Source organism: Podarcis liolepis (assembly GCF_965112155.1).
Source record: "Podarcis liolepis genome assembly, chromosome: 9".
NCBI lineage: Eukaryota > Metazoa > Chordata > Lepidosauria > Squamata > Lacertidae > Podarcis > Podarcis liolepis.
Window position 1 is genome coordinate 50,528,189 of NC_139564.1, and position 23,754 is coordinate 50,551,942.

Sequence of the window (23,754 nt, forward strand, 5' to 3'; positions counted from 1 at the left end):
TAACCCTCAGAAAAACCTTCTTATAAACACAGCTCTCTTATTGTTAGAGAAGATTTTTTTTTTTTTTGAAGGGGAAGTAATGGAGCACTAGGCATCAACTTGTATGAATTCCAAAATCCATGACCAAGAAGGAAAGCTGATATATACTGCCTATCTATAGGAAAGGTAATCCCTTCCTCTAAACAAAAAAAACCAAAAACCCACCCAGCCCTTGTTAATTGCTCTCAGAAGAGAGAACAGCCTTTTCTCTTTAATGCTCTTCTTGGCGGGGTGGGCATGTGTACATAGTAGTCCTTTCTGAATCATTAGAGATTAGATCAGCAAGATGAAACTCAGCCACGTGTCCCTCTCTAGCTCACATCCACACCACACGTTAAAACATGTTTAAAGCACATGGCTTCCTTCAAAGAGTTGTGGGAATTGTAGTTTACCCATTAAAGCGCTAAAATCCCCAGCACTGTTAACGAACTACAGTTCCTTCACTTGCCGAGTCCACTTCCACACTGACACACATAATGTAAAAGCGTGAACATTAATTCCTGCTCTTAGTTGTTGAAAAATAAATACCATTTTAGGAACAAAAATATGACCATCAAATACATGGCCTGATTTTTCTTTATAATTAATAAATGACTTCATGCAATTCGCCACGCCATATCAGTAACAATAGCCCCTTCCTGCCGGAAGTGACATTACATGAAACCTATATTCACTTGATTTCAGAGCTCTGGACTGTCACTTCCGTACTTCATGTGTCATCATGACCATTGGCCACGCTGGCTTGGGCTGATGGAAGTTGTAGTCCCAAACTTCCAGAGAGCATCATCAAGTTGGAAAAGGCTATTCTAGACCACTGACCAGCAAAATCTCAGGAGAGAAAGGTGACTCTCCCGAACTGTCATTGATTATAGTCTAGGGAGAAGCAATGGGTTGTCATTAGTACAGTGTTGTTGCATTGTATTGAGGGTTTTCCTGTACGGTTGCTTGAGGATTTATTTGGGCATGTTGTTGTAAATTAAGACATTGCACAGTGAATTTGGAAATTTCACTGCGTCTGTCAAAGTTAAGCTTCTTTTAATGTTGCAATTCAATATTTTAGCACTGTTGGTGTCTTGCTGCTTGCCTAGCAGATACGACCCAAGACATTTTGGATCCTGAGAGAGAAGGTCAAAATTATGTCCCCAATAGTGTAAAAAAGATAGCAAAATAAAAGTAAGTCATAATTTTTCTCCCCAATTAATAGCACCCCAAAAACTTGCCAGCTGACACTATCTACCTCACTGTGCCTAACTATAGAGCTGGCCCTGTAGGTGATTACAGGATAATGAGCAGCTTGGAATCATATGAGGAAGGCCATAGTGTCAGCCATTTTAACTGGACAAGAGGAACAGACTGTGAGGAGCCAACTTTGAAAAAACATTGTTGTGTATCTAGTATTAGAATGCAGCAAACACTGAAGGAGACAAGGGAATTAATTTGTGTGTTTGTATGTGTGTGAACAGACACACAATTTTCCCAAACATTATTATTATCCTCTGAAAACCCAGGCAGTAGTTAAGGTAAAGCTAGGGTTTTTGTTCAAGAACACTGCTCTACCATAAATATTTTGTTTCACGCTACATCATATAAAAAGAGCTCTTGTCCAAGCTGTCTAGATAGCCAGGCATACACAATTAATAATCCAAACACAGAAAAGCCTTATCTGACTGTAAAACAGACAACTTTATTTGCCTTTCATTGAAGACTCACAGGGACTACAATTTATAAGGCCACAAATTTACTACAAGACAGCCCTAATTGCTTGGTACATGTGGGAGAAGATCATACACTATGAAAAGGACTTTGCATAAAATCTGTTTTATTGTCATCAATCAGAACTTTTCATTTTCTTGAAAGTCTCTTTTTGGTCAGTGAACAGAGCTGGGATAGAATCCCTCTTTCTTCTGACTTTATTAAACTTGGGGCCCACAGTTGACAACCATAAATTACCCAGCCATGGTTTGTTCTATACAACAAAATTGAATGAATTCAACTTAGGCCATTTTCTTGCTTATAATCAACTGACCATTCCTTAATTAACGAAGGAAAATAGTTCCCATTGTGCATTAATATTGTTGTTGCTGTTAATGAAAAGTCTGCTATCTACGTTTTTTAGACATGTTTGTTCGATTAGTGTTATCAGTAATATCATAGATTTAAAACAGAAGCTGCCACTGTGAGAGCGTTTGAAGGATAGAATACTGGCTTTATAGACTTCATAGAGTGATTGTATATCCTTTGATATCCTTCCTGTCTGCGGTGGCTCCAGCACATCACCAACAGATGTTCTTTCTTCTCAGTTATCCTTATCTGACTTTGTCCTTTGAACTGCTGTGGAGCAGGACATACTGTTAAAGACGGATTGGCTGCATTCTGCCCATGCTAGAGATGCTTGCCTTCTAGAAGCAAGCTATCGCAACCAAGTGTCATGTGAAGGTGCCCTAACTGCTTTGAAGAGAGTCATCTGCTTGCATAAGTATACTAAGACCACACGATTTGAGGATTCCACCCAGACAGATTCTGGCCCCTCCAGAATGTTCTGGCGCACACCAAAACATACAGGGGTGTGCTTGATATGTAGTCATTGATACATGCTTGATTGAAGATGAAGTCACAGAGCTATTATTTATGACTGTGCACGCACTATACATTTAAAGAACATTTAAAAGCACCCCCCCCCCAAAAAAAATAACCTGGGAACTAAAGTTTGTTAAGAGTGCTGGGAACTGTAGCTCTGTGGAGGATAAACTACAGTTCCCAAGATTCTCAAGGGTAGGGTGTGTGCTTTAAATGTATTCTATGCACACAGCCCGTGATTTCACTCAGAGGTATTAAGAGACAAACTGAAACTACCTTGTGAAAAGTTATGAAATCTAAGATGGTGGTACAAGAGTTTGGTGCAAATATTGTTTTTGACACAGAAACCAAAATTCCATTTTAAGGTAAAGGTACCCCTGACCGTTAGGCCCAGTTGCGGACGACTCTGGGGTTGTGCTCTCATCTCGCTCTATAGGCCGAGGGAGCCAGCATTTGTCCACAGACAGCTTCTGGATCATGTGGCCAGCATGACTACGTCACTTCTGGTGAACCAGAGCAGTGCACGGAGACGACGTTTACCTTCCTGCCAGAGTGGTACCTACTTATCTACTTGCACTTGACATGCTTTCAAACTGCTAGGTGGGCAGGAGCAAGGACTGAGCAAAGGGAGCTCACCCCGTGGTGGGGATTCGAACTGCCAACCTTCTGATCAGCAAGCCTTAGGCTCGGTGGTTTAACCCACAGCGCCACCCGTGTCCCAATTCCATTTTACAAAGGCATAAATATATTCCATCAGGAGTGGGGTAGGGAAAGGTGTTGATCTTTGTTGAAAACAGGGTTTGCACGCCTTTGTTTGTGCAGTTTGATTTCTCAAACCGTGCAGGCAAAGAAAAACCGGTCACCTGATGTCATTGCGATAAGTGGCTGGCGCATGGTGACACCCACCTATGAAAGTTGGCCTGTGCTTTCATGAGGTAAGGATTCAGCCTCTTGGCTGGATCCAACTGCCCACAGCTGTTACTGGAACCCCCCCCCCCCCTTTTGCCATGTGTCGTTCCAGTAAAGGATGCTAATGAGCCTAGGTAGAGCTTGCCTACATGTTGTAATTTCCTTTTTTCAAATTGCAAAACTTCTTTTGCTCCTTTGTCTCACCCTTCCCATGTTTGTCATAGTGACTCATGTGGGTCCCCACTTGCCCTGAGAAAAAGAAAAAAGGGCTTCTGAAATGCCATGGTTAATTTCCTGGTAACAGACATTCCACTCACTAATCACATCAATTTTTTTTTAGAGTCACAGAATTGCCCTAGGTTGATCTACAAGCAGGTACTCAAATTTCTTTATTGGGATTTGTCTTGAATTGGGTATTGAATATACAGTCCAGCTTTATAACAACCTGCAGTTTGGAGCACATGGAGGAAAAAGAATGGCTGCTGGTTCACAAAGCAATAGCAATTTTAAATTAATAAACCATAGTAGGCATGTGGAGAATCTTCTCTGCAGCAAAATAACAGTCTTTATAATTCTTTTCACAGTGCTGTTTATGTGGTGCCAATGACATTAAAGTTTGCCTTTTCTATGTTTTTATTATACAAATGCAGAAAACCAAATGTACCCTTTAAGCCTTGGGATGCTATTCCATTTTTGCAGCAATGTTGTACTTTGGGTTCATAGCTGAAGTAATTAATTATTTCCTGGCTTCCAGGCCTTTCCTGTATTGCTATTTTCTAAACAACAACCTCCCATTTTTGTATCCTTGTTGATTATTATTTTTTCCCAGGTGTATTACCTTACATTTATCTATATTAAATCTTATTTCATTTACTTCCATCCATCTCGCTCAAAGTTTGCCCTTAGCACTATTCTTCAGACAGAAGAGATGGTTTAGACAGAACTGGTTTGCTTTTGGGATATGTTGCTAGAAGGAGAGTTAACAGCTAAATTAATTGTTTTGCTCTTTAATTTTTTTTCTTTTATAAAGATTAACATGTAGGCTCTACTGCGTATGCATTTCAGCTTGTCATTGCCTTTGCTGAGCATGTAAATAAAGGCATTTCCAGAGCTTCCCATATTCTGCCCACCGCTGTTGTTCCACAGATTTCACCTGAACCATTGTTTGGATTAAATGTCACATTCTTCTCTCAACACAGGTGGAAGGTGTAGATAAGGGAATAAGCTGTGTCTTATAACACCCCAAACTTGCAAAAGGGCATAATTCCACATCAGGATTTCCAACTTGTTCCACTTGGATCTATTTCATTTTGAGTCAGACCAAATCTTTTGTTTAAATGCGTTGTTGCATTCATTGGCACATCGTTCAGTACTGCACAACATCAATTTTACATACTGATCTCTCTAATCAAGTAGGATAGGACACTGTTTCTTCCTTTGTTGTTGTTAGCAAAAATAAAGAAGCAGCAGTTTATATTTTGGATTTTGGAAAATGTGCAGAAAAGGTTTTGCTATTCTGGGATTTGCTTGAAATCCTGCTATTGGCAGTCAGTGCATGAGACATTGCAATATGAAAAATCCTTGGTTTCTTTGGAGAAAGATACTTTAACCATAGCATTTTCTCTCCACGGCAATGTTGAATCACAGATTTGCCTGTGTATACCACTAAGGCTTTATGCACAACCACACCAATGGCTAACTCCTTACATCCAAACTGGCACAAATCCCAAGTCAAGACCAAAAGCCTGGCCAAATAGATTATTAAGCGAAATCACTAGCCATGGAGACAGAGGGAAAGCTATGTAATTAATCTGAAAATAGCGAAGCATTGGGTTGTAGCAAATGATCAATTTTCAAGAGATCAGCAGAACTGTGTTGACTGGAGATTTGACAAAAGAAAAAGATCAACGGGTGTTGATGAAATCTAAAAATCAGTTTCTACCTGCCTACCCTCGGAGGATCTGGAAGGGGTACAAAGTATCCTAAACCCCATCAACAAAACAATTTTGAAACAAACTCATTTTAAAATATTATACTTAGAAAATGCAACATTAAAATCCTTTCCACATGCATACCCTACATTATCCATTTAGGCTGTTTTCACATCAGTTTGTGCTCAACAGCACAGAAAATGCCTCTCAGTCTTTCTGTGTGCGATTAATGCAGAACACAATGCAGAAATGAAATCGAACGCCCATTTTGGGCAAGGCAGATCTTACATTCATATTAAAGACCATTTTAAGCAGAAATCAGTGTCATCTTCATAGGTAAAAATATACTTCAGCCTAGCTGCCAAATGCCAAGCCGAATAAAAAACTATTCTAACTTCCAGTATAAATTGAATCCTTTGTAGGCTGAAGGAGCACCACAACCGTAGAGCACCAACCCCAAACTCCTCTTTTTTGGTATGGAGGTTGGTGCACAGATGGGCAATGATTTAGCAGATCAGAATAAAAGCATAAGAGCTACTGCATTACTTCATGCTGCCTGGGCCCTCCAGACATTGTTGGACTACAACTCCCATCATCCCTGGCCATGCTGACTGAGGCTGATGGGAGTTGAAGTCCAGCAACACTTGCAGGTCTACAGGTTCCCCATTCTTGTTTTAAGCAAATGCAGTTTTGAAACCATCAATGCAAAATAACTGCAGTAGGTGGGATACCGTTAACTATTTTGTACCACTACAGATACCACGACCTAGATATCCTTAAACTAAGTGAATAGACACAGCTAGGATATAAACTGAGCTGTGACGACTCAGAACCCCTAAAAAGCAGATAAAGAGATCCCACACTGCTGTATTTTAAATTCAAATATACATTTTAATTCAAATATAAATTTGAAAACCCAAAGGCAAGTGATAATTGTCAGGATGTTGGAGGTGGTACGGAACAAGCCTTCGCTGCTTCTGATGGAACTGATTCCAGCTCACTTTCAAATGCCAAAACAAGCAGGCACCATGTATAAAAAGGTGTTTTAAAATCAATCCTAACTGTGTCTCCTGAAAGTTTCTAACACATTAACTTTAAGTAGAAGTAAGGCACATAAACAACATGCTTATAGGTTGCATTTAAAATTTCTCTTGTAATAGCCAGGCATGAATTTTCCTGGCAGATGCAATGGAAAATAACTAGCTGAAGATACTATCAACAAGGACCAAAGGAAAGAGATGCAAAATATCAAACTTCAATTTCTTTGCTGAGCAGTTGTGGCTTTAAAAAAACAAAACAAAACCTTCTGTTGTGTATTGTTTTTGACATACACCAAGTAGACAATTTACAGAAAAAGAGGAACAGCCATCGTAATACCAGGAAGCTATTAATTTTCATTATTTTCATAATTTCACAGGTGTCAAGCCTTAATCTGCTATGCCCAGGCATATTACATTGCACAGTTCTTTGCTGACTTGCCACAAGCTAATTATTGATGGTTCACTTCATTCTAATAAAATCTCTATCTCATCTGCCTATCAAACGGAAGTGAAGGGTTGGAGAGGAGCTGCCAGAAGGGCTACTTGAGTTCCTTTCAAAAATAATAAAGAAGAGGAAACCTTGTTGTCGTCCCTCACCCCTCCAATACAGTTTGTGCCGTCAGTACATTTCTTTTCCCTTTGTTCCTCTGTTTACTAATGTGCAGACTATTCCCTGAAGGAATTACAAATTCTACATAAATGCCACACTGATTATAAAGGCTATAGCTATGGTGGGGAGGGGATTTCATTTATTTTATTTAAAACATGTATGTACTGCCTTTCATCAGTTATTTCAAGGCAGTTTATCAAAATTAAAACGGCGATGAATACGTAGGACTGGAGCCAGAAAGTGTCAGTGGAAGAGGTTTGACAGAAGGTGACTTTAGTTCCACCAGTGAAAAAAGATCAGTAGAAGCCTTCTTCATGCTAGAAGCACAAAGTCAGGGTGTGTGTGGTTGCAGGCATGGAAGAAAAGCCCCAGTGTGGACCACAGTATAATTTTAGAAATGTAGAAAATGTCATCTTAAAGATAAAACAGACACTTCTATTTCGGTGCTTGTGAAATTATATGTATGGGGCTGGATCACTATGTTGGGCAGGGTGGGAGAGGTATGTTACAAGTTTGCACTGGACCCAAAAATGGTGCTTGGGCCCTGATTCTATTCTGTGTCTTTGGAAGACTTGGGGCACATCTACCCTCGTGGTTTATAACATTAAAATTGTGTTATTAAAATGTGACACCAGAGGGTGCTACAGAGCAGCGACCCACCAGCGAAGGGAAACTGCCATTATAAATGTTATAGAACGTTATTTTTTAATACCATTTAGAAGATCAATGTAGATCCAGTCATAGACAGTCACTGGAATAAGTCCTAACCTAAGGCTACTCCTGTTTCAAGTAATCCAGTTTCACAAAATGTCTGTGTGTGTGATAGTCAGACAGACACACATGTGTTTATCTCAGTTTTCTCCTTCCTTGGATGCTTTGCTCCTGTGTCCCTGCTTTTGCATTTGGAGTTTGAGAAAGTTGTGGGAGGATCACACTGCAGCAGAACCTCTCTTCATACCTGTATTAGGGTTCAGTCTGAGCTAAGGCTCCAATGTATCTAAGAGAAGTAGAGCTTGTTTCATTGGGAATTCTGCCTCCTACTATTATGGTTGAGAAAGCTAAATGGGCAACACAGGAAGAATAAGAAGAGACGTGAGGCTGTAAGATACGCGCATGATTGGCCCACAGAGGCCTTTCCTAGGGCAGTGGAACACCACCATCAAAGTGCTGAGTTCTTGGCTGCTTCTGTATTTCCAGACTCATGCTGCTTCTGCTGCAGAGGCAATCTGCAACAGTGAATTTATTGACAATTTAGCCATAGGCCATTTCACAGTGAGAAGAAAAGGAAAGCAATTCATGAGAGGAAGTGAATATGAGAGGGATTTCTTTTCCCCAAGTAGTCCCCGGCAGGATCTCGGCACACAAAGCAATTGAAGATGTGGTGGATACTTTCCTTCATAATAGCATCCCATTATATTAGAAATAAACTTCCAGGGTATCAAACAATTGTTCCTCAAAAATGCAGGTGAAAGCTTGGTTTGTATCAACATTTGCCCCAGAGGCATTTGCCCCAAAGAGGCAAAAAGTTACAAAGCAACAAGCTTTTAAAGTTAAGGATTGTTTGTCATTGCCAAAGGAAGAGTTTTTTTAAAAAGTTTACTGACATTCCAATCAACTGTGAAAGGTTGTATGACTGTGATGCTGTCATAACAAGTGCTGCAGTGCGAATACAATACGATGTCTTTCAATGTTGCACTGGCTGGGGGTAGCTTTTGATGCATCCCATCTTATGCATCCCATCTTATGACTGTTTACTCTGGCTCTAGCACGCTCTCACTCCTGATGTTTGAAGCTGTGCACATGTGTTATTAGACACAGTCCATCCCATGGCTTATTGAGAAATACGCCTGTTTGATGGACTTTTGCTCAAACCAGCTGCCATCCAATTAGAAAACAGAAGCTGGGGTTAAGCTGAGATGTGAACACTGGCAACAGCTGTTGCACATGCGCAGATGACAACTTCAGTGGAGTTTCAGCATGAGAAATAAATCCGGTAATGCACATCAAGCAATCACATCCCTCAGATGCTGATACAGTAGGTGGCAGACCTGAAAGCTATGGCTATCTTGGTTGATGACAACTGAAACAGTGGAAATGCACAAATGTATGATGTGGTACCAAAAAAGTGGCCTAAGCTCCGTCCCGTGCTTCGTTGTTTGGCACCGTGAACTTTAAACAGCTGCAAAAGTCGCTCTGTCCCAGTAAATCAGGAGTCCCCAAACTAAGGTCTGTGGGCTGGATAAGGCCCGAGGGACTCATTTATCCGGCCCGCAGTGACCCCCGCCACCACCCACTCTTATCGGCACTGCGCTACACAGCTGCTCACTTCCAGGTCAGAGGAGCACCGGAAATAGCTTGTGTGCATGCAAGTTATTTGCGCATGTGCGTTATTTCCGGTGCACATCCGGGTCGGGGGAGGGCCGTGCACATGCACACAAGCTATTTCCGGTGCTCCTCCGACCCAGAAGTGTGCCGGAAATAGCGTGTGTGCACGCATATGGGCACACCCTCCCCCGCCCTCTGCGTGATCGGTGCTGGAGACACCGGCCCGAGGCGCAGTAAGTTTGCTGATCCCTGCAGTAAATAAACTGTTGTCACCACTTTTCCTCTCAACCTGGGAAGAAGAGCGGTCTGTCAAACTGCAGATGACTCAGTAAAGAACCTAGTTTCCTAATGTGATGTGTGAGTAATAAAAGTCTCATTGGGTGCTTCTATCTGCCACAGCAGTGAGTGTGGTGGATCAAAAAGTGTGGTGGGTTTTGCCTATATGTCTTATGAGTACACACACACACAGAGTGAAATGCTAATTGTGCTGCTGACAGAAATTCCTTGCCTTAGCGACAACATCATTCACACTTAACCTTTCCCAATTGCTTTTCAAAAGCCCTTCCCTTTATAGTTCAATGACTTTTCAGCTATTCTTTGGTTCTGAAGCCATTGATGCTCTTTCCTAACAGCTGAGCTCTCTGTACCAAGGTGGGACTCAAATCTCTGAAAACCTTCAGTTTCCCCTTTTATCCTAATATCAAGGAGTTGGACTCTCGGATTTTATAAATGCACTCACAGAATGAGCCCTCCCTGCTCCTGCTAACAGAAAAGGGAGGCAACTTGAGTTAATCACCATTTCCTCTGCTGCAGTCCTCCCAAATCTGCTCCAGGGGGTTGGGGGACCCTCCACAGAAGGTGACATTGGGAGACACAGAGGGAAAGTGAATCGGCTAAATCTCTTCCCTCTGCTTCGATTCCCAAGAAGTGTCACATAGGGCATTTCCAAATGACCTGTTTACTGAGCATCATCCTGTTTTGTTTGCGGGAAGATTAGACGATGTTGATTATCTATTAAATGCAGTTACCTTCCTTGTCGCAAAAAAAGTCTGACCTTTGGGAGAAATGGGGGTTTTTTTGCACCAGATCTCCCAATCAACTATAATTGTACAATGTGAATTTGCTGGTGTGTCGTTGAACCAAGAGTCTGCAAGGTCTCACAAGCTACCAGGAGTTGGCAGAATCTAAGCAACCTATGTTACTTCTGAAACCTTTTTCAATGGCTTGAGATAAAGGAATTTATTGGGATCATGTCAGTTTGGGATACCTAGCATCCCAGCTTTGTCAGGCGATGCAAAAAGATGTTTACCAAGGAATCTTGCTTGTATTTATTTACTTATTACATTTGTATACTGCCTTTCATCCAAAGATCCCATGGTGGTTCACAGCATAAAAATACAAAATTTTGTATGCATTGTTCCAGCTTTACAAGTATTTCCTGCAAACACACACTCACCAATATGGTAACATTGTCCGTGACTCTCCTACTGGCCTGCTTCTGCTAACTGCTACGATTATGCTATTAAATATGACAACACAATGATTGGGACTTTGGGTGGAGGGTGGAGAAAAATAAGGCATCTCTGACAGCAGGGTCAGTTTTCGAAGTGAAAGCAGAGACACGCATCTTTTTGTAAGTGTTGGACCTTTGGGGTGGTAGGGGAGGCAGTCTGGAGCATGGTGAAAAGCTGCAGATGTTTCTGTGATGCATGGAGAGTATTTCTAGAAGTTCTAAGAGGAAGAGAGAGAATTCATTACAGGGGTGTCGTTTTTCTGCAGCATCCCATGGGCAGGCTAGGCATAATGTATAGGCTGGCGCTGAGGAATGGACTCTAAAGTTTCTGACAGATATTTGAGCTTTCAATGCAGCATGGAATTACTACACAATATTAGGCAATGCTCTACTAATCTTTAAACATGAATCTAGGCATTCTGCCAAAACTAAATCCCAAAACTCGGCACTACACATACTTTGATATACTGGAGGCACACAGTCACATAATGCTCCATAATACTGCTTCAGTTATGTTTATGATTACAAATCTAACAGAATTACAAATCACGTAGCATTTGCCTGATATTTGAGCAGTGATGCAAATCAAGTATAACCCCTGAATTCACTTTCAAAATTATGTTGGGCTTGTAGAGCTATTTACATGTGATCTAGCCTCCTTCGGTGCCATCCAGTGGAATTAATGTGAATATCACAGCTATACAAGGGGAAGTTATAAATTATGTAGCATACAAAGCATCTTTTTATTTTCAGGATGCCAAAGTAAATAAAGGTTGTCAGGGTGACAGCTAAAACAACACTCAAAACCAGTAATTTTTTTTATAGCAATGCATTCAAATTAATGCTTGCCTGGGGTACCAACCAAAATACACACACACACACACATATATATATGCATACACAGAAAGAGAGAGATATCTAAGAAATATGTAGCTCTCACTTCTGCAGGGTGATGACAAAAATTCAATGCCATTAATTTGTGTAAAGCAGCTATTACCAATCAATGGCAATGTATTTCCTTCAAAAATCTGGCTAAAATAATCCCTAAGATGATCCAGGACAATAAGGGAATGTTTTCACATTACCTTAGCAGACCAATGGTTGTTCCCCATAGTAACCTATGCTATGGGGAGATCATGTGAAAGCAGTGCATGACTTAGTTACCCGCATCAGATAATTCTGCCCTTTTCTGGGGGCTGATAGCACTCGTGTAGGGAGGAAGTTACTTCAGAGGTGTCATTAGACCATTGTATTGTGGGACTAACATTGCACCCATACTTTCTCCAACACAGTGTGAGTATGCTAGTCCTTAGGTATAAAACAGCTGCGCCTATGAGAAATGGAGGGATGAGCTATGCAGTGGTACCTCGGGTTACATACGCTTCAGGTTACATACGCTTCAGGTTACGGACTCTGCTAACCCAGAAATAGTACCTCAGGTTAAGAACTTTGCTTCAGGATGAGAACAGAAATCGTGCTCTGGTGGCACGGCGGCAGCGGGAGGCCCCATTAGCTAAAGTGGTGCTTCAGGTTAAGAACAGTTTCAGGTTAAGAACGGACCTCCGGAAAGAATTACCGGTAAGTACTTAACCCGAGGTACCACTGTATTATAATACAGTCAGTGGGACTTAAGTTGTATGTGACTAAAGTTCAGTTCATTTAAATGGGTATGGGAACCAAGCAAGTAATTGGCAGCCAATGCAGTTAGGCCAGGATTGGTGTAATATGCTCAAACCGTATTTCACCAGTGAGAAAACTGGCCGCTGAATTCTGCACCAGCTGAAATTTCCAAATTGTTTTCAGTGGAAGACCCACTGCAGTAATCTGACACAGAGGTTACCAGAGCATAGGTGACAGGAGTTAGGCTATCCCCATCCAGATAGGGGCACAGCTGGGTCACCAGCTGAAGCTGATGGAAGGCACTCTGCACCACTGAGACCACCTCAAGTGACAGATAAGGTAAAGGATCCCTGGACGGTTAAATCCACTCCAACGCAACTGGGGAATCGCGCTCATCTTGCTTTTCAGGCCGAGGGAGCCAGTGTTTGGCCACAGACAGCTTTCTGGGTCATGATTAAACCGCTACTGGTGCAACGGGACACCGTGCCAAGTGCCAGAGCACACGGAAACGCCATTTACCTTCCTGCTGGAGTGGTACCTATTTATCTACTTGCACTGGTATGCTTTTGAACTGCTAGGTTGGCAGCAGCAGGGACCGAGCAACAGGAGCTCACTCCGTCGTGCAGATTCAAACCGCCGACCTTCCAATCGGCAAGCCCAAGAGGCTCAGTGGTTTAGATCACAGCGCCACAAGTGATAGCAAAGGATTCAGAAGCACCCCCAAGCAATGCAGCAGCTCCTTCAGAGGGAATGTAACCCCATCAAGAGCAGGAAACCTCCCATCTATCTAGTTTAGGTTACCAAGTCCAGACAACGGTACAGCACATCCACCACCACACCTGCAGATGTGAAGAAGTAGAGGTGTGTGCCATCACTGTGTTCTAAAACTGAAGAAGTGTGCATGCACACGAAAGCTCATACCAAGAACTAACTTAGTTGGTCTTTAAGGTGCTACTGGAAGGAATTTTTTATTCTAAAACTATGGATGACACCACTCAGTGGTTTCATGTAGATGTTAAACAGCATGGGGGGTAAAATTATACGTATTTTATGTTGCCAGCAGTCCTGAGATCTACTGATGAAGGGCAGTATACAAATTTTAAAATAATAATTATCTCAGTATTTCTTACAACAGTGCTCAAAGGTAAACCTTTACATTATTATCCTAAGGTTACAAATGGGAGGAACGTCCTGCTAATCCATGATTGACAGCTTACGCTGTTTCGCAGTGTGCTGCTAGCCCCAACTCCAGCCTATCGAAGAACCCGTGTTCCCAGGAGACTCTCAAGTAACGTTAGGATTGGCCACATCTTCCTAGCGCAGGACCAGGATGGCTGCCGCAACTGAGGCTGGCTATGCTGCTGCAGCAGCGCTTTAGCGCTAAACAAAAAGCTTAGCGCCGGTCAAGCGGCTGCGCTTGGGATTTCAGTCTGAAGGCGGCGGGTGCCGCCGCCACCGCGCGCCCGCTGGCTCCGTCGCTGCTGGGCTCCCGTGTTCCATTCGCTCGAGACAGCAACGAGAGCGAAGAGCCTCCTCATTGGTGAGAAAATGGTCCAATGATATCTCGTGCCGGAATTCCGGAGGGCGAGAAGGGCAATGACGAACCAATCGCCGAGTCAAGGGGCGGGGCAGGCAGCCATGAAAGTATAGAGGCACGGTTCTCAGTTGAATGCGACACCTACGTGACACTCAGCGCCTTTCTCTATCTCTGCGTGTGTGAGGAGCGCGTTGATACAAAAAAGAAAAGAAAAGACACCCTAGAGACTTGGTAACGTGAGACAGCCGTGTTTGTCACTTTAAGGCAGTGATGGCGAAACATGGCCCTCCAGCTCTTTTTTGGGACTACAACTCCCATCATCTCTAGCTAACAGGACCAGTGGTCAGGGATGATGGGAATTGTAGTCCCAAAACAGCTGGAGGGCCAAGTTTGGCCATTACTGCTTTAAAGGGATAAAGGAGCCCTTCCCAGTTTGTATTACGCTCCTGCCTTGCACGCAAGAGGTATCCGTATGAAAGCCGGTAGTGGCGATAACACCCTTGCCTTCCCCACCCTCTTGGATCAGCAAAGGGCTGTGGGAAAGAAACGCAGCCTTTTGTCATCATCCTCAGGGGCCGGCGGTCGGAGCGGGAAGTGAAGTCATAATCGTTCGCCGGAACTGGGTCTTGTGGGCATGGCCTCTTCTGATACGATCATCTCCGGTGAGGGGATTTTGAGTGTCCGCCACAGGCGCCGCAAGCCAGTTCGGGCGGAAGCTGGGGCCTCGCCCAGCGCTGCTTCCCGGGCCTGCCGTGAACAGTTCCCTGTCGCGGAGAGCGAGCAGCGGCAGGAGGCGACTTCCCGCCGAGCACCATGGCCGGCGGGGAGGCCGCCCCAGCGGCGGGGCCCGACTCCGAGCCCTGCCGAGGGGGTGAAGAAGCCGGCGACGCCGGGACGGGCTGGGTGGAGAAGCTGCGCGCGGAGTGCGAGCCCGAGGGGCACTGGCAGCACCGCCGGGAGTTCTTGATTCGCAACGCGGAAGGCCTGCCCTTGTCGCCGGGCGGGGAAGACGGCGGTGCGGGGGACGGAGACAGCCTAGAATTACGGCGACTGACCTCTCTGTCTATGGTGTGGGCCAACCATGTCTTCCTGGGATGCAGGTGAGTCGCTGCCGGGAGAAGTGAAACTTAAAAGCGTTTCGTTTTCGTGAGATACGTACGTTACTTTAAGGGTAGTTAATTTCACAAGGAGGAGGAGGAGCTCCTTAAGATGTCATAAACCTAAGAAGGAAAATAAGGCATTCTCCGAATGTTGTTATAAATCTTTGTTTTTTCTTTAGAAGCCAATGCACATATTTTTGCAGCTGGCTTATGTGCAAAAATAACATTAACCCCCCATTTTTGAGCAAAAACTGCAAGATCATTTTCTGCCTAATCATATTAACTGTTTTATCATATTCATATCCCATGTTTCTTCTATCATGAAGCTCAGGCTGACATACATGGGATTCCCGGGTGATTTCCATTGAGGCACTGACCAGGACCAGACTTGTATACCTTTAGCAAGGTAGTTGCCTGGTGTACCTGTAAGTTGCTGTAGTCCCTCAACACCCTCGTTATGTTGATCAGGTCCTGATTGTACAATATAGGCCAATTGTGCTAAAGCCTGTAATTACTTTAATTTTGCTACCTGTTGTTCTTCAGAACTGTGGTGCTTATAAGGCTTTTTAACAGCCAGCTAAACCAAACAAATGTATCTTCTATTTTGACTGTGTGTCCCCCCCTTTTTGTTAATCTAGATTCTAAGATGAGAGGCAAGCTTGTTACTCTAAATACACATTCTGTGACTATACAGTGCTAAGACTCTAATAACCTTAGAGCATTGAATTCCTCTTGTCTAGGTCTCATTGTTCTGTCTTTCCACAAGTCACCCTGAATGGCAGATAAATTGCTCTTTGCTTCTTGAAACATTTTTTGAGCAGAACATAAGACGTCTCCAGTTTTACACAATCAACTGGATCCAGGTGGAGCTAGTCACATTTAGTTGACACTGAAATCAATAAGATTTAAGTTGAGTCATTATCTTTTCACATTGGGCTTAATGAGGCCTAATTAGAAGTAATTTTGTATTGATCTGAGCCATTCTTCTATCAGTGCATTGAAAAATGGAATTACTATTCCACAATGCAGATATCTGGGGTTTGGAGAGTGCCTCAAACTCTGAAGCATCTAAAGTTTATTTAAAGTATTTTAATTGCTTTTTAGAGCCAAGCACCCATGCATCCAGATGTCTGAAAACATTCTGACCCTGAAGATAGCTGCCCCCTTTTTCTTTTTCTCTTGAGTTCTGCTTGGGGTGTGTGGAAGTGGAATTGACAATATCTACAATCCAAATAACATGTATGTGTTGGTAGCTGTCTTGAGGATCAGTGAATGCGAACTAAATTTTTCCTCAAAATGCTAATTGCAGTTGCCTTTTCCCTTCAGGTATCCTCTGCAAGTGATGGAAAAGGTGATGGACATGGCTGCAGGCATCACAGTGACCAATGCTCCAACCCACACTCTGAGAGATGAACTGGTTGCCAAGGTGAAACGAGGCATATCCAGTAGCAATGGTTAGCAGATAATAGCTGTGCAAATACACATAGGAGCATAATAAATGAATACATGTTATCCTCTCAAAAATGTCAGCCAACATTCTTTAAATTGTCGGGTTATGTTGATAATATTAATATTTGATCTAACTCATTTTGCTTTGGTAAATCTTACAATCAAATAAGTGTAAGGTGAATTTGATTTAATTCATGCAGAAGTGTTAACTGTCAATTTGCCTTCCTAGTAGTTTTATGGCAGTAGTGAGCAGGGAACTTTAATCTAAACTACATACAGTAGGGTATGATGCTTTAAATGTACCTCTTCAGAGCAGACAGTTATTAATTATATGCCTATAAAATTCCTGCAGAGGCCATTAATTGTAAAACTTTAAGGTAACTCAGTTTCCTTGACTCTGTTTTTAAAGTGTGTGTTTGATTGTGATAAGGACAGTTACACTTACTCTGAATTACAGACATAATTTGTTTTTAACTTCTTTTTAGAAGGGCCAGAAGAGCCCAGCAAGAAGCGTGCTGTTGGCACAGAAAAAGCTTCTGAAATTACTGGCAGTGATGCAGAGTCTGCAAAGCCAGAAGAGCCTATGGAAACAGATACTAATCCTGTGAAGAACCCAGGAAAAGAGGCAGCAAAAAATGCAGAGAAGCCACTGTCTTCGACTGCAGCCCAAAAGGTAGCTCCTGCAGCATCTTCAGCTGTGGCCGAAAAGGAAGCACCTGCAGCAGCATCAGAAGTGGTTCAGAAGGTAACGCCTACAGCTCCAGTCTCTACAGCTCAGAAGGTGGCACCTGTAGCCTCTTCGACTGCGCCTCAGATAGTAGCACCCACAGCATCCTCAACTGCAGCCCAGAAGGTAGCACCTGCAGCGCCAGTCTCCGCAGCCCAGAAGGCAGCACCTGCTGCATCATCAACTGTAACAAGAGTAGAAGCCAGAGTTGCTAATTATGAATCTACAGCAACCACCAGGCACAAATCAGCTGTGGCTTCTTCTTTGCCTGGCCCGGAATCAAAGTTGAATTACTCTTTAAATAAACCTTCGGAATCCAAATCTGAAAACACATTAGCATCTGAAAAGAAAGGCACATTGGAAGATACAGCAGTGTTAGCTTCAAAAAGCAGCTCGCACACAAGTGTGGTTCCTGCCAAAGTGCCATGCAAATTATTAACAAGCGAAGACGCAAAAGAGAGGCAACCATTTTTCAATAGACTGTACAAAGCTGTTGCTTGGAAGTTGGTTGCTGTTGGAGGGTTTAGTCCCAATGTCAATCATGTTGAACTCTTAAACTCATCCATTCAGTCTGTAAAGGCAACATTAGATGTTGACTTTGTCCCACTGAAAGAGCTGGCGGATTTACCTCAGAATAAAAGCTCTCAGGAAAATGTGGTGTGTGAACTGAGATGTAAATCGGTGTATTTGGGTACTGGCTGTGGAAAAAGTAAGGAAAATGCCAAAGCAGTTGCTTCAAGGGAGGCACTGAAACTGTTTCTCAAGAAAAAGGTGATTGTGAAATTATGTAAAAGGAAGTACAAAGGAAGGGAGATTGAAGATTTGGTGCTTCTTGATGAAGAATCAAAACCTTTAAATTTACCTCCAGCTTTAAGAAATCCTCAAGAAATATTATAAAACAGTGAAACAGTCACTGTTTATACTAGCAAATAATGTTCTATGACAAATAACTCAATTACTTTTTGTACACTATATTAGACTCCCATATATTTTGTATTTTTCAGTTTTGAGGAATTCTTGTTCTTTTCACTCAGTAGCAAATGTAAATAATTTGTTATAGATGTAAAGCGTGCTGAGGTATGCCTTAACATATATAGCACATTAGTGTGCTGTTTTATTTGCTAAATAGTATACCAGGTCTTCTATTTTTTAAGGAACAATTAAGGTACAGTTTGCTGTTCAGTCTAATTTTCTAAATCCTACAATTTAGTATCAGTAATGCTCACTTCAGAACTCATCCTTTTTAGCTGCGAACAGATTTGTAGACAAGAACCATTGTATCTGGATTGTAGAAGGTTGTCTAAAAGTTTCAATCAAACCTTTAATCACCTGCTTCATGTGTTGCTCAGAATGTTCATATGCCTGTTTTAAGAAAAGAAGATAGTTGATTTCACTCAAGATAGTTGATTTAAGTTTTTTAATGAAGTAGTAATATTTTAAATTTTAACTAAAATGATATGCTGGTCCTATTTAATATCATACTTGCAAATTGTCAGTCAATAATTACCAAATTACTTCTATCACTAAACACTTCTCTAAGCAGCTTTGACTTATATTTTGTGAGAAATACCATCTTTGCTTTTTTTCTAATAAATGCAGCTTTCTATATTCAGCAATTATTTATGTCTGTGTAATTTGGATTTTTAAAAAGATTTTATGAAATATTCTGCTTCCATTTCATTTAACTAACGATATATGCTTATAACTTAGATATTTGCTCAGTCTTAAACATGCTAGTATTAATTTGCAAGTTCAACCACTCAAATTAAGTGCTAATTTTATTAAAACCTGCACTGCATTATGACTTGGGGTTGTCAACAAGTATTAACTAAAAGGTGTTGCATTCACACACTGAATCTCATCTAAAGTTCTGCACTGCTGTGATGTCTGCACATAGGTCTACATGTCCAGGCATCGTTCTGTTACCTCCATGTTAGTAAATGTTCTCTGAACAGTGAAATGTTCTCACAGCACTGATGGAGCATTTCCCATTGTCTCTTAATTTTCTTCACACAGCACTGCTTTGAGTGTTGCTGTGCCATTTAATAAATAGCCCAAGGCAACAACTAGCTATGCTAATTCCAGGATCTGGACCAAAGCTGTAAGATGGGAAGCAAGACAGCATTTCTTTCAGCTGAATGAAATACAAGTAGTGAATTACAACAGAGCCCTTCCTGAAGTTGCTTAAATAATTCCGCTCACCTCAGCAACAGAACATGCAATGGCTTAGTCTTAAGGAAACTTAAAGGAGATTTATGGAAGGAACATTTCTGTTCCTGCGGCCACCTGCCTCACTAAGTCTCTGGAGAGTTGGAGAGCCCACCCTGAACTGTGAGATGGGATACCAAGGAATGATAGAGGGAGGAAGAAAGGAAACACTCCTTTCACGAACTTCCTTACGTTGATTTAGGATCCAACTCATTATTCAAATTTTTGCAAATTGATTTCAAATGCATTTTAATAGAATATTGTGTAGTAGGGGTTGCTGACATCTTAGGGCCCATAAGCATATTTGCAAACCTGAGCAATGAATGTGGGTTCTGTTGAAGGGAAGGCTTTGTTGAGCACATCTGCACCTGCAGGTGCCATGTTGGTGACCCCTGTTCCCAAGCAAAAGTGGGTAAAAATGAATATGTGGCAGCTGATTGTTTGTTAAAGAAAGGTAGACTCCTTTGTAATAAAAAAATATACTCATTCAAATAAAGATATTTTCAGTTGTTTGGCTCCTGTTCAAACTTAATGGGTTAAACTTCTTTCCAAAAACTATTGGGAAAACAATTTTGATTTCAGGTTTTTTTTGTACAGCATGGTAGATTGCACAATCCACAACACTTATGAGAAGAGAAGAATGGCAGAAAAAGTAGCATCAAATGTGTATTTCTTTGTGCTTCTTTAATTTGGCCTTGTACAGTAATATGTGCTTGTTAAACAAAAAGCACATCTGCAGCCAGCATTTTGCTACGGAGGTGAATAACCTTTTTCAGGTCACATCCCCTTGTGGCTACCATTCCTATCCAAGGTCATAAGTGCCTGCTGGATTAGGCCACTGACCCCTCCAATCCAGCAGCCTGTCCTTACAACAGCCAACCAGATGCTTGTAGGAACCCTGCAAGCAGGACATGAGCAACAACACACAGCTCATCTGCAATTCCCAGCAGCTAGTATTCAGAAGCATACTGCCTCTTGTGAGTGGAAGTAAAACAGTGATTGTGGCTAGTAGCCATTGACAGCCTTACATTGCCAGCAGCAGGCAGAGTCACCCTACACACTTCCTTACACACCCTTCTATTCTCTGACCAGGCATTCACTCTCACTTGCATATGATCTAGCAGTTTCCACTTTTTAAAAAAAAACAAAAAAAGTTGTCATTGGTGAAAACTGCAGCATCAACTTCAGGTAAAGCTTTGGCTACTTGCATCATTCTGCCCATAGAGATAGCAGTTTTAGACTAACACATTCCTTGACTTCCTATTTACCGTATTTTTTGCACCATAACACTCACTTTTTTCCTCCTAGAAAGTAAGGGGAAATGTCTGTGCGTGTTATGGAGGAAATTCCTACGGGTGGCATGCCTACGGATTTTCCTCCTCTAAAAACTCCGTGTTATGGTCGGGTGCGTGTTATAGAGCGAAAAATACGGTAATTTGGGGTCTCTGTTTTACACTGTTACAGAAAAGTGTAATGCATCTGTATGGAAGTGAGTGGAGCACAACCATGTCCTCTGGCGGACTGAAGTAGCCAAGGTAGTTGGCAGTTTTAATTAAACTTATTGCTACAACCTGAGGTACTTTTTGTTCTGAATTGATTTTGCTGGAAATGCATAACCACCTTCAGCCAAGCAGAAGTAGTGAGGATGCATAATACCCACTACAGTGGTACCTCTGGTTACATACTTAATTCATTCTGGAGGTCCGTTCTTAACCTGAAACTGTTCTTAACCTGAAGCACCACTTTAGCTAATGGGGCCTCCCGCCGCCACACAATTTCTGTTCTCATCCTGAAGCAAAGTTCTTAACCTGAGGTACTATTTCTGGGTTAGCGGAGTCTGTAACCTGAAGTGTATGTAACCTGAAGCGTATGTAACCCGGGGTACGACTGTATACATTTTTTAAAGTACTTACTAGTTAACAATTCTGGTGGTTGTCCAACAAGGGTGGTTATACTGTGTTAAGAGCTACAGAATTATTGTAGCTCTTACTAGACTCATGAGGTCTGCCCCCACATCCAGGGAGGGTGATACCCTTTTTAGCTTTTTGGGCATTTCCATTTTCATATGTGCTGGACTAAAAAAGCAGTGCAAGGGCATCGCTAGCGGATGGTGTATGATGTACAGGCAAACTACCTTTTGGCCTTAAAGCTGGTGTTTGGTTCTGTGAGAAGTCAAACAATACAAGACGCAGATGGCTCCAGTGTTTGCTACATGGGACATCTTCTGGGCTCCAGTGTCTGCTTCTGCTACCACATTTCAAGGAGAAGGCTAGGAAATAACTTACAATCACTCTTCACACTCAAGCAATTTATGTTTAAGGGCAAGCATCTGCTCAACAGGTTAAGGAGAGGGATTCACCTGGCAGGACAACATACACATACATCCTAGCTGTGCTGCCTCCCGGCCTTCCCTGAGTGCTACCACTGGGTGAGTGCTAGCAAGAGAAGGCAGCGGCTCCTCTTTGGTGCACTCTTGCCTGCACTCTCCCTTTGCTCACCCGAAACCCACTCCTGCCCAATGCTGCTCAGTGGGTGGGCAACAAAAGTGACTGCTCCTTGCTGCTGCTCCACCAAAAGTTGTAAGGTAAGACTGCTGTTCTACTGCTGTTGCTTCAGATGGTTATCTAATACATTAAAGGTTAAGGGAACCCCTGAGCATTAGGTCCAGTCGTGACAGACTCTGGGGTTGAGGTGCTCATCTCGCTTTATTGACCGAGGGAGCCGGCGTACAGCTTCTGGGTCATGTGGCCAGCATGACTAAGCCGCTTCTGGCGAACCAGAGCAGTGCATGGAAACTGGAAACGCCGTTTACCTTCCCACTGGAGCGGTACCTATTTATTTGCACTTTGACGTGCTTTCAAACTGCTAGGTTGGCAGTAGCAGGGGCAGAGCAATGGGCACTCACCCCGTCGCAGGGATTTGAACCGCCGACCTTCTGATCTGCAGGTCCTAGGCTCAGTGGTTTAACCCACAGCACCACCCACCTCCCTTATCTAGTACAGTGGTACCTTGGGTTAAGTACTTAATTCATTCCGGAGGTCCGTTCTTAACCTGAAGCACCACTTTAGCTAATGGGGCCTCCTGCTGCTGCCACGCCTCTGGAGCACAATTTCTGTTCTCATCCTGAAGCAAAGTTCTTAACCTGAAGCACTATTTCCGGGTTAGCGGAGTCTGTAACCTGAAGCGAATGTAACCTGAGATACCACTGTACATTGGAACAGTGGTAAATGGAATGTTCCATTTACAAACAAGCGAGGGGTCCTCAAGCTTTTCTAGCACTCATGCTTTCTGAGTTCCCCTCCCTTTCCAGTAGTTTTGGGAGGTGACAATTATTTAATGAAGCATGAATGGCACTTTGCACATGCTCAGAGATTTTCTTTCTAATTTCCACAGCGATAATTGGTGTAAATCATAAATTTTTATCTGCAAAATAAGCAACAACACCAGGATCTCGAACGATATAACCTTGTGAGAATGGATTCAAATAAGCCCTGCAATGGGGCAGCAGCAGGACCAGCCCAATAAATTTTGGCACCGGATTGGCGCCCTCCAACCCGCCCCTGCCAGGGAAAATGGGGTGAGGGAAGATGTGCATCAAGAACATCAGGAGCAGCGGGGTGGTATCTGACACCCCGTGGATCCTGCAGCGAGCTCAACTCCTCAGTCTATACAGCCACAACCTAGAAGTTTTAAGCTGGCGGAATTCACCCTCCGCTTCTTAAATTCGTTAGTAATGGGCGGGGCGATGCGTTATATTTGCATACTATCTGCATGCACGTTTAGCATACGCAGCCAGACCTTCTGTAGTAAAGAACTGCCGCCCCCCACAAAAAAACAGAAAGAGAAAGAGAAAGAGAGAGAACCTCCAAACTACGATTTTATATAAAATAGAAAAGGTTTTGCATTTCATGCTGCTCGCCATGACCTGAAAAAAGGCGCTTCTTCAAGGCTATATATAGCCGCTGTCCGCGTCGTTTTTTGTAGGGTGTTCTAAAGACCTGCTCTCTAGGCTACGCGCGGAGAACGCTTGTTTCTCTTGGGCCCCTGGGCCCGCCTAGGGGAAAGTCCCCGGACCCTGGGCAGAGAGTGCCGCGTGCTTTGCAGCGCGCAACAACCCGTCTCGCGAGCCCACGCTTTACTCCGCCAAGAAGCCCTCAGGGCCGAGCGGG

The 23,754-nt window shown here is 42.8% G+C and overlaps 1 protein-coding gene and 1 long non-coding RNA gene across 2 annotated transcripts; both read left to right on the forward strand.

Annotated features, from left to right (window-relative positions):
• The first annotated feature begins 740 nt into the window (after positions 1-740).
• Positions 741-7,477, forward strand: LOC310686762. The gene is made up of 3 exons (XR_014516097.1): positions 741-881; positions 3,866-3,900; positions 6,874-7,477. It is a non-coding gene; the product is annotated as an uncharacterized lncRNA (long non-coding RNA).
• A 7,006-nt stretch (positions 7,478-14,483) lies between these two features.
• Positions 14,484-20,094, forward strand: CDKN2AIP (CDKN2A interacting protein). The gene is made up of 3 exons (XM_083459428.1): positions 14,484-15,201; positions 16,528-16,655; positions 17,136-20,094. Exons 1-3 carry the CDS (start codon positions 14,915-14,917, stop codon positions 18,272-18,274), a joined length of 1,554 nt encoding a protein of 517 aa, XP_083315554.1. The 5' UTR covers positions 14,484-14,914; the 3' UTR covers positions 18,275-20,094.
• Positions 20,095-23,754: the final 3,660 nt, after the last annotated feature.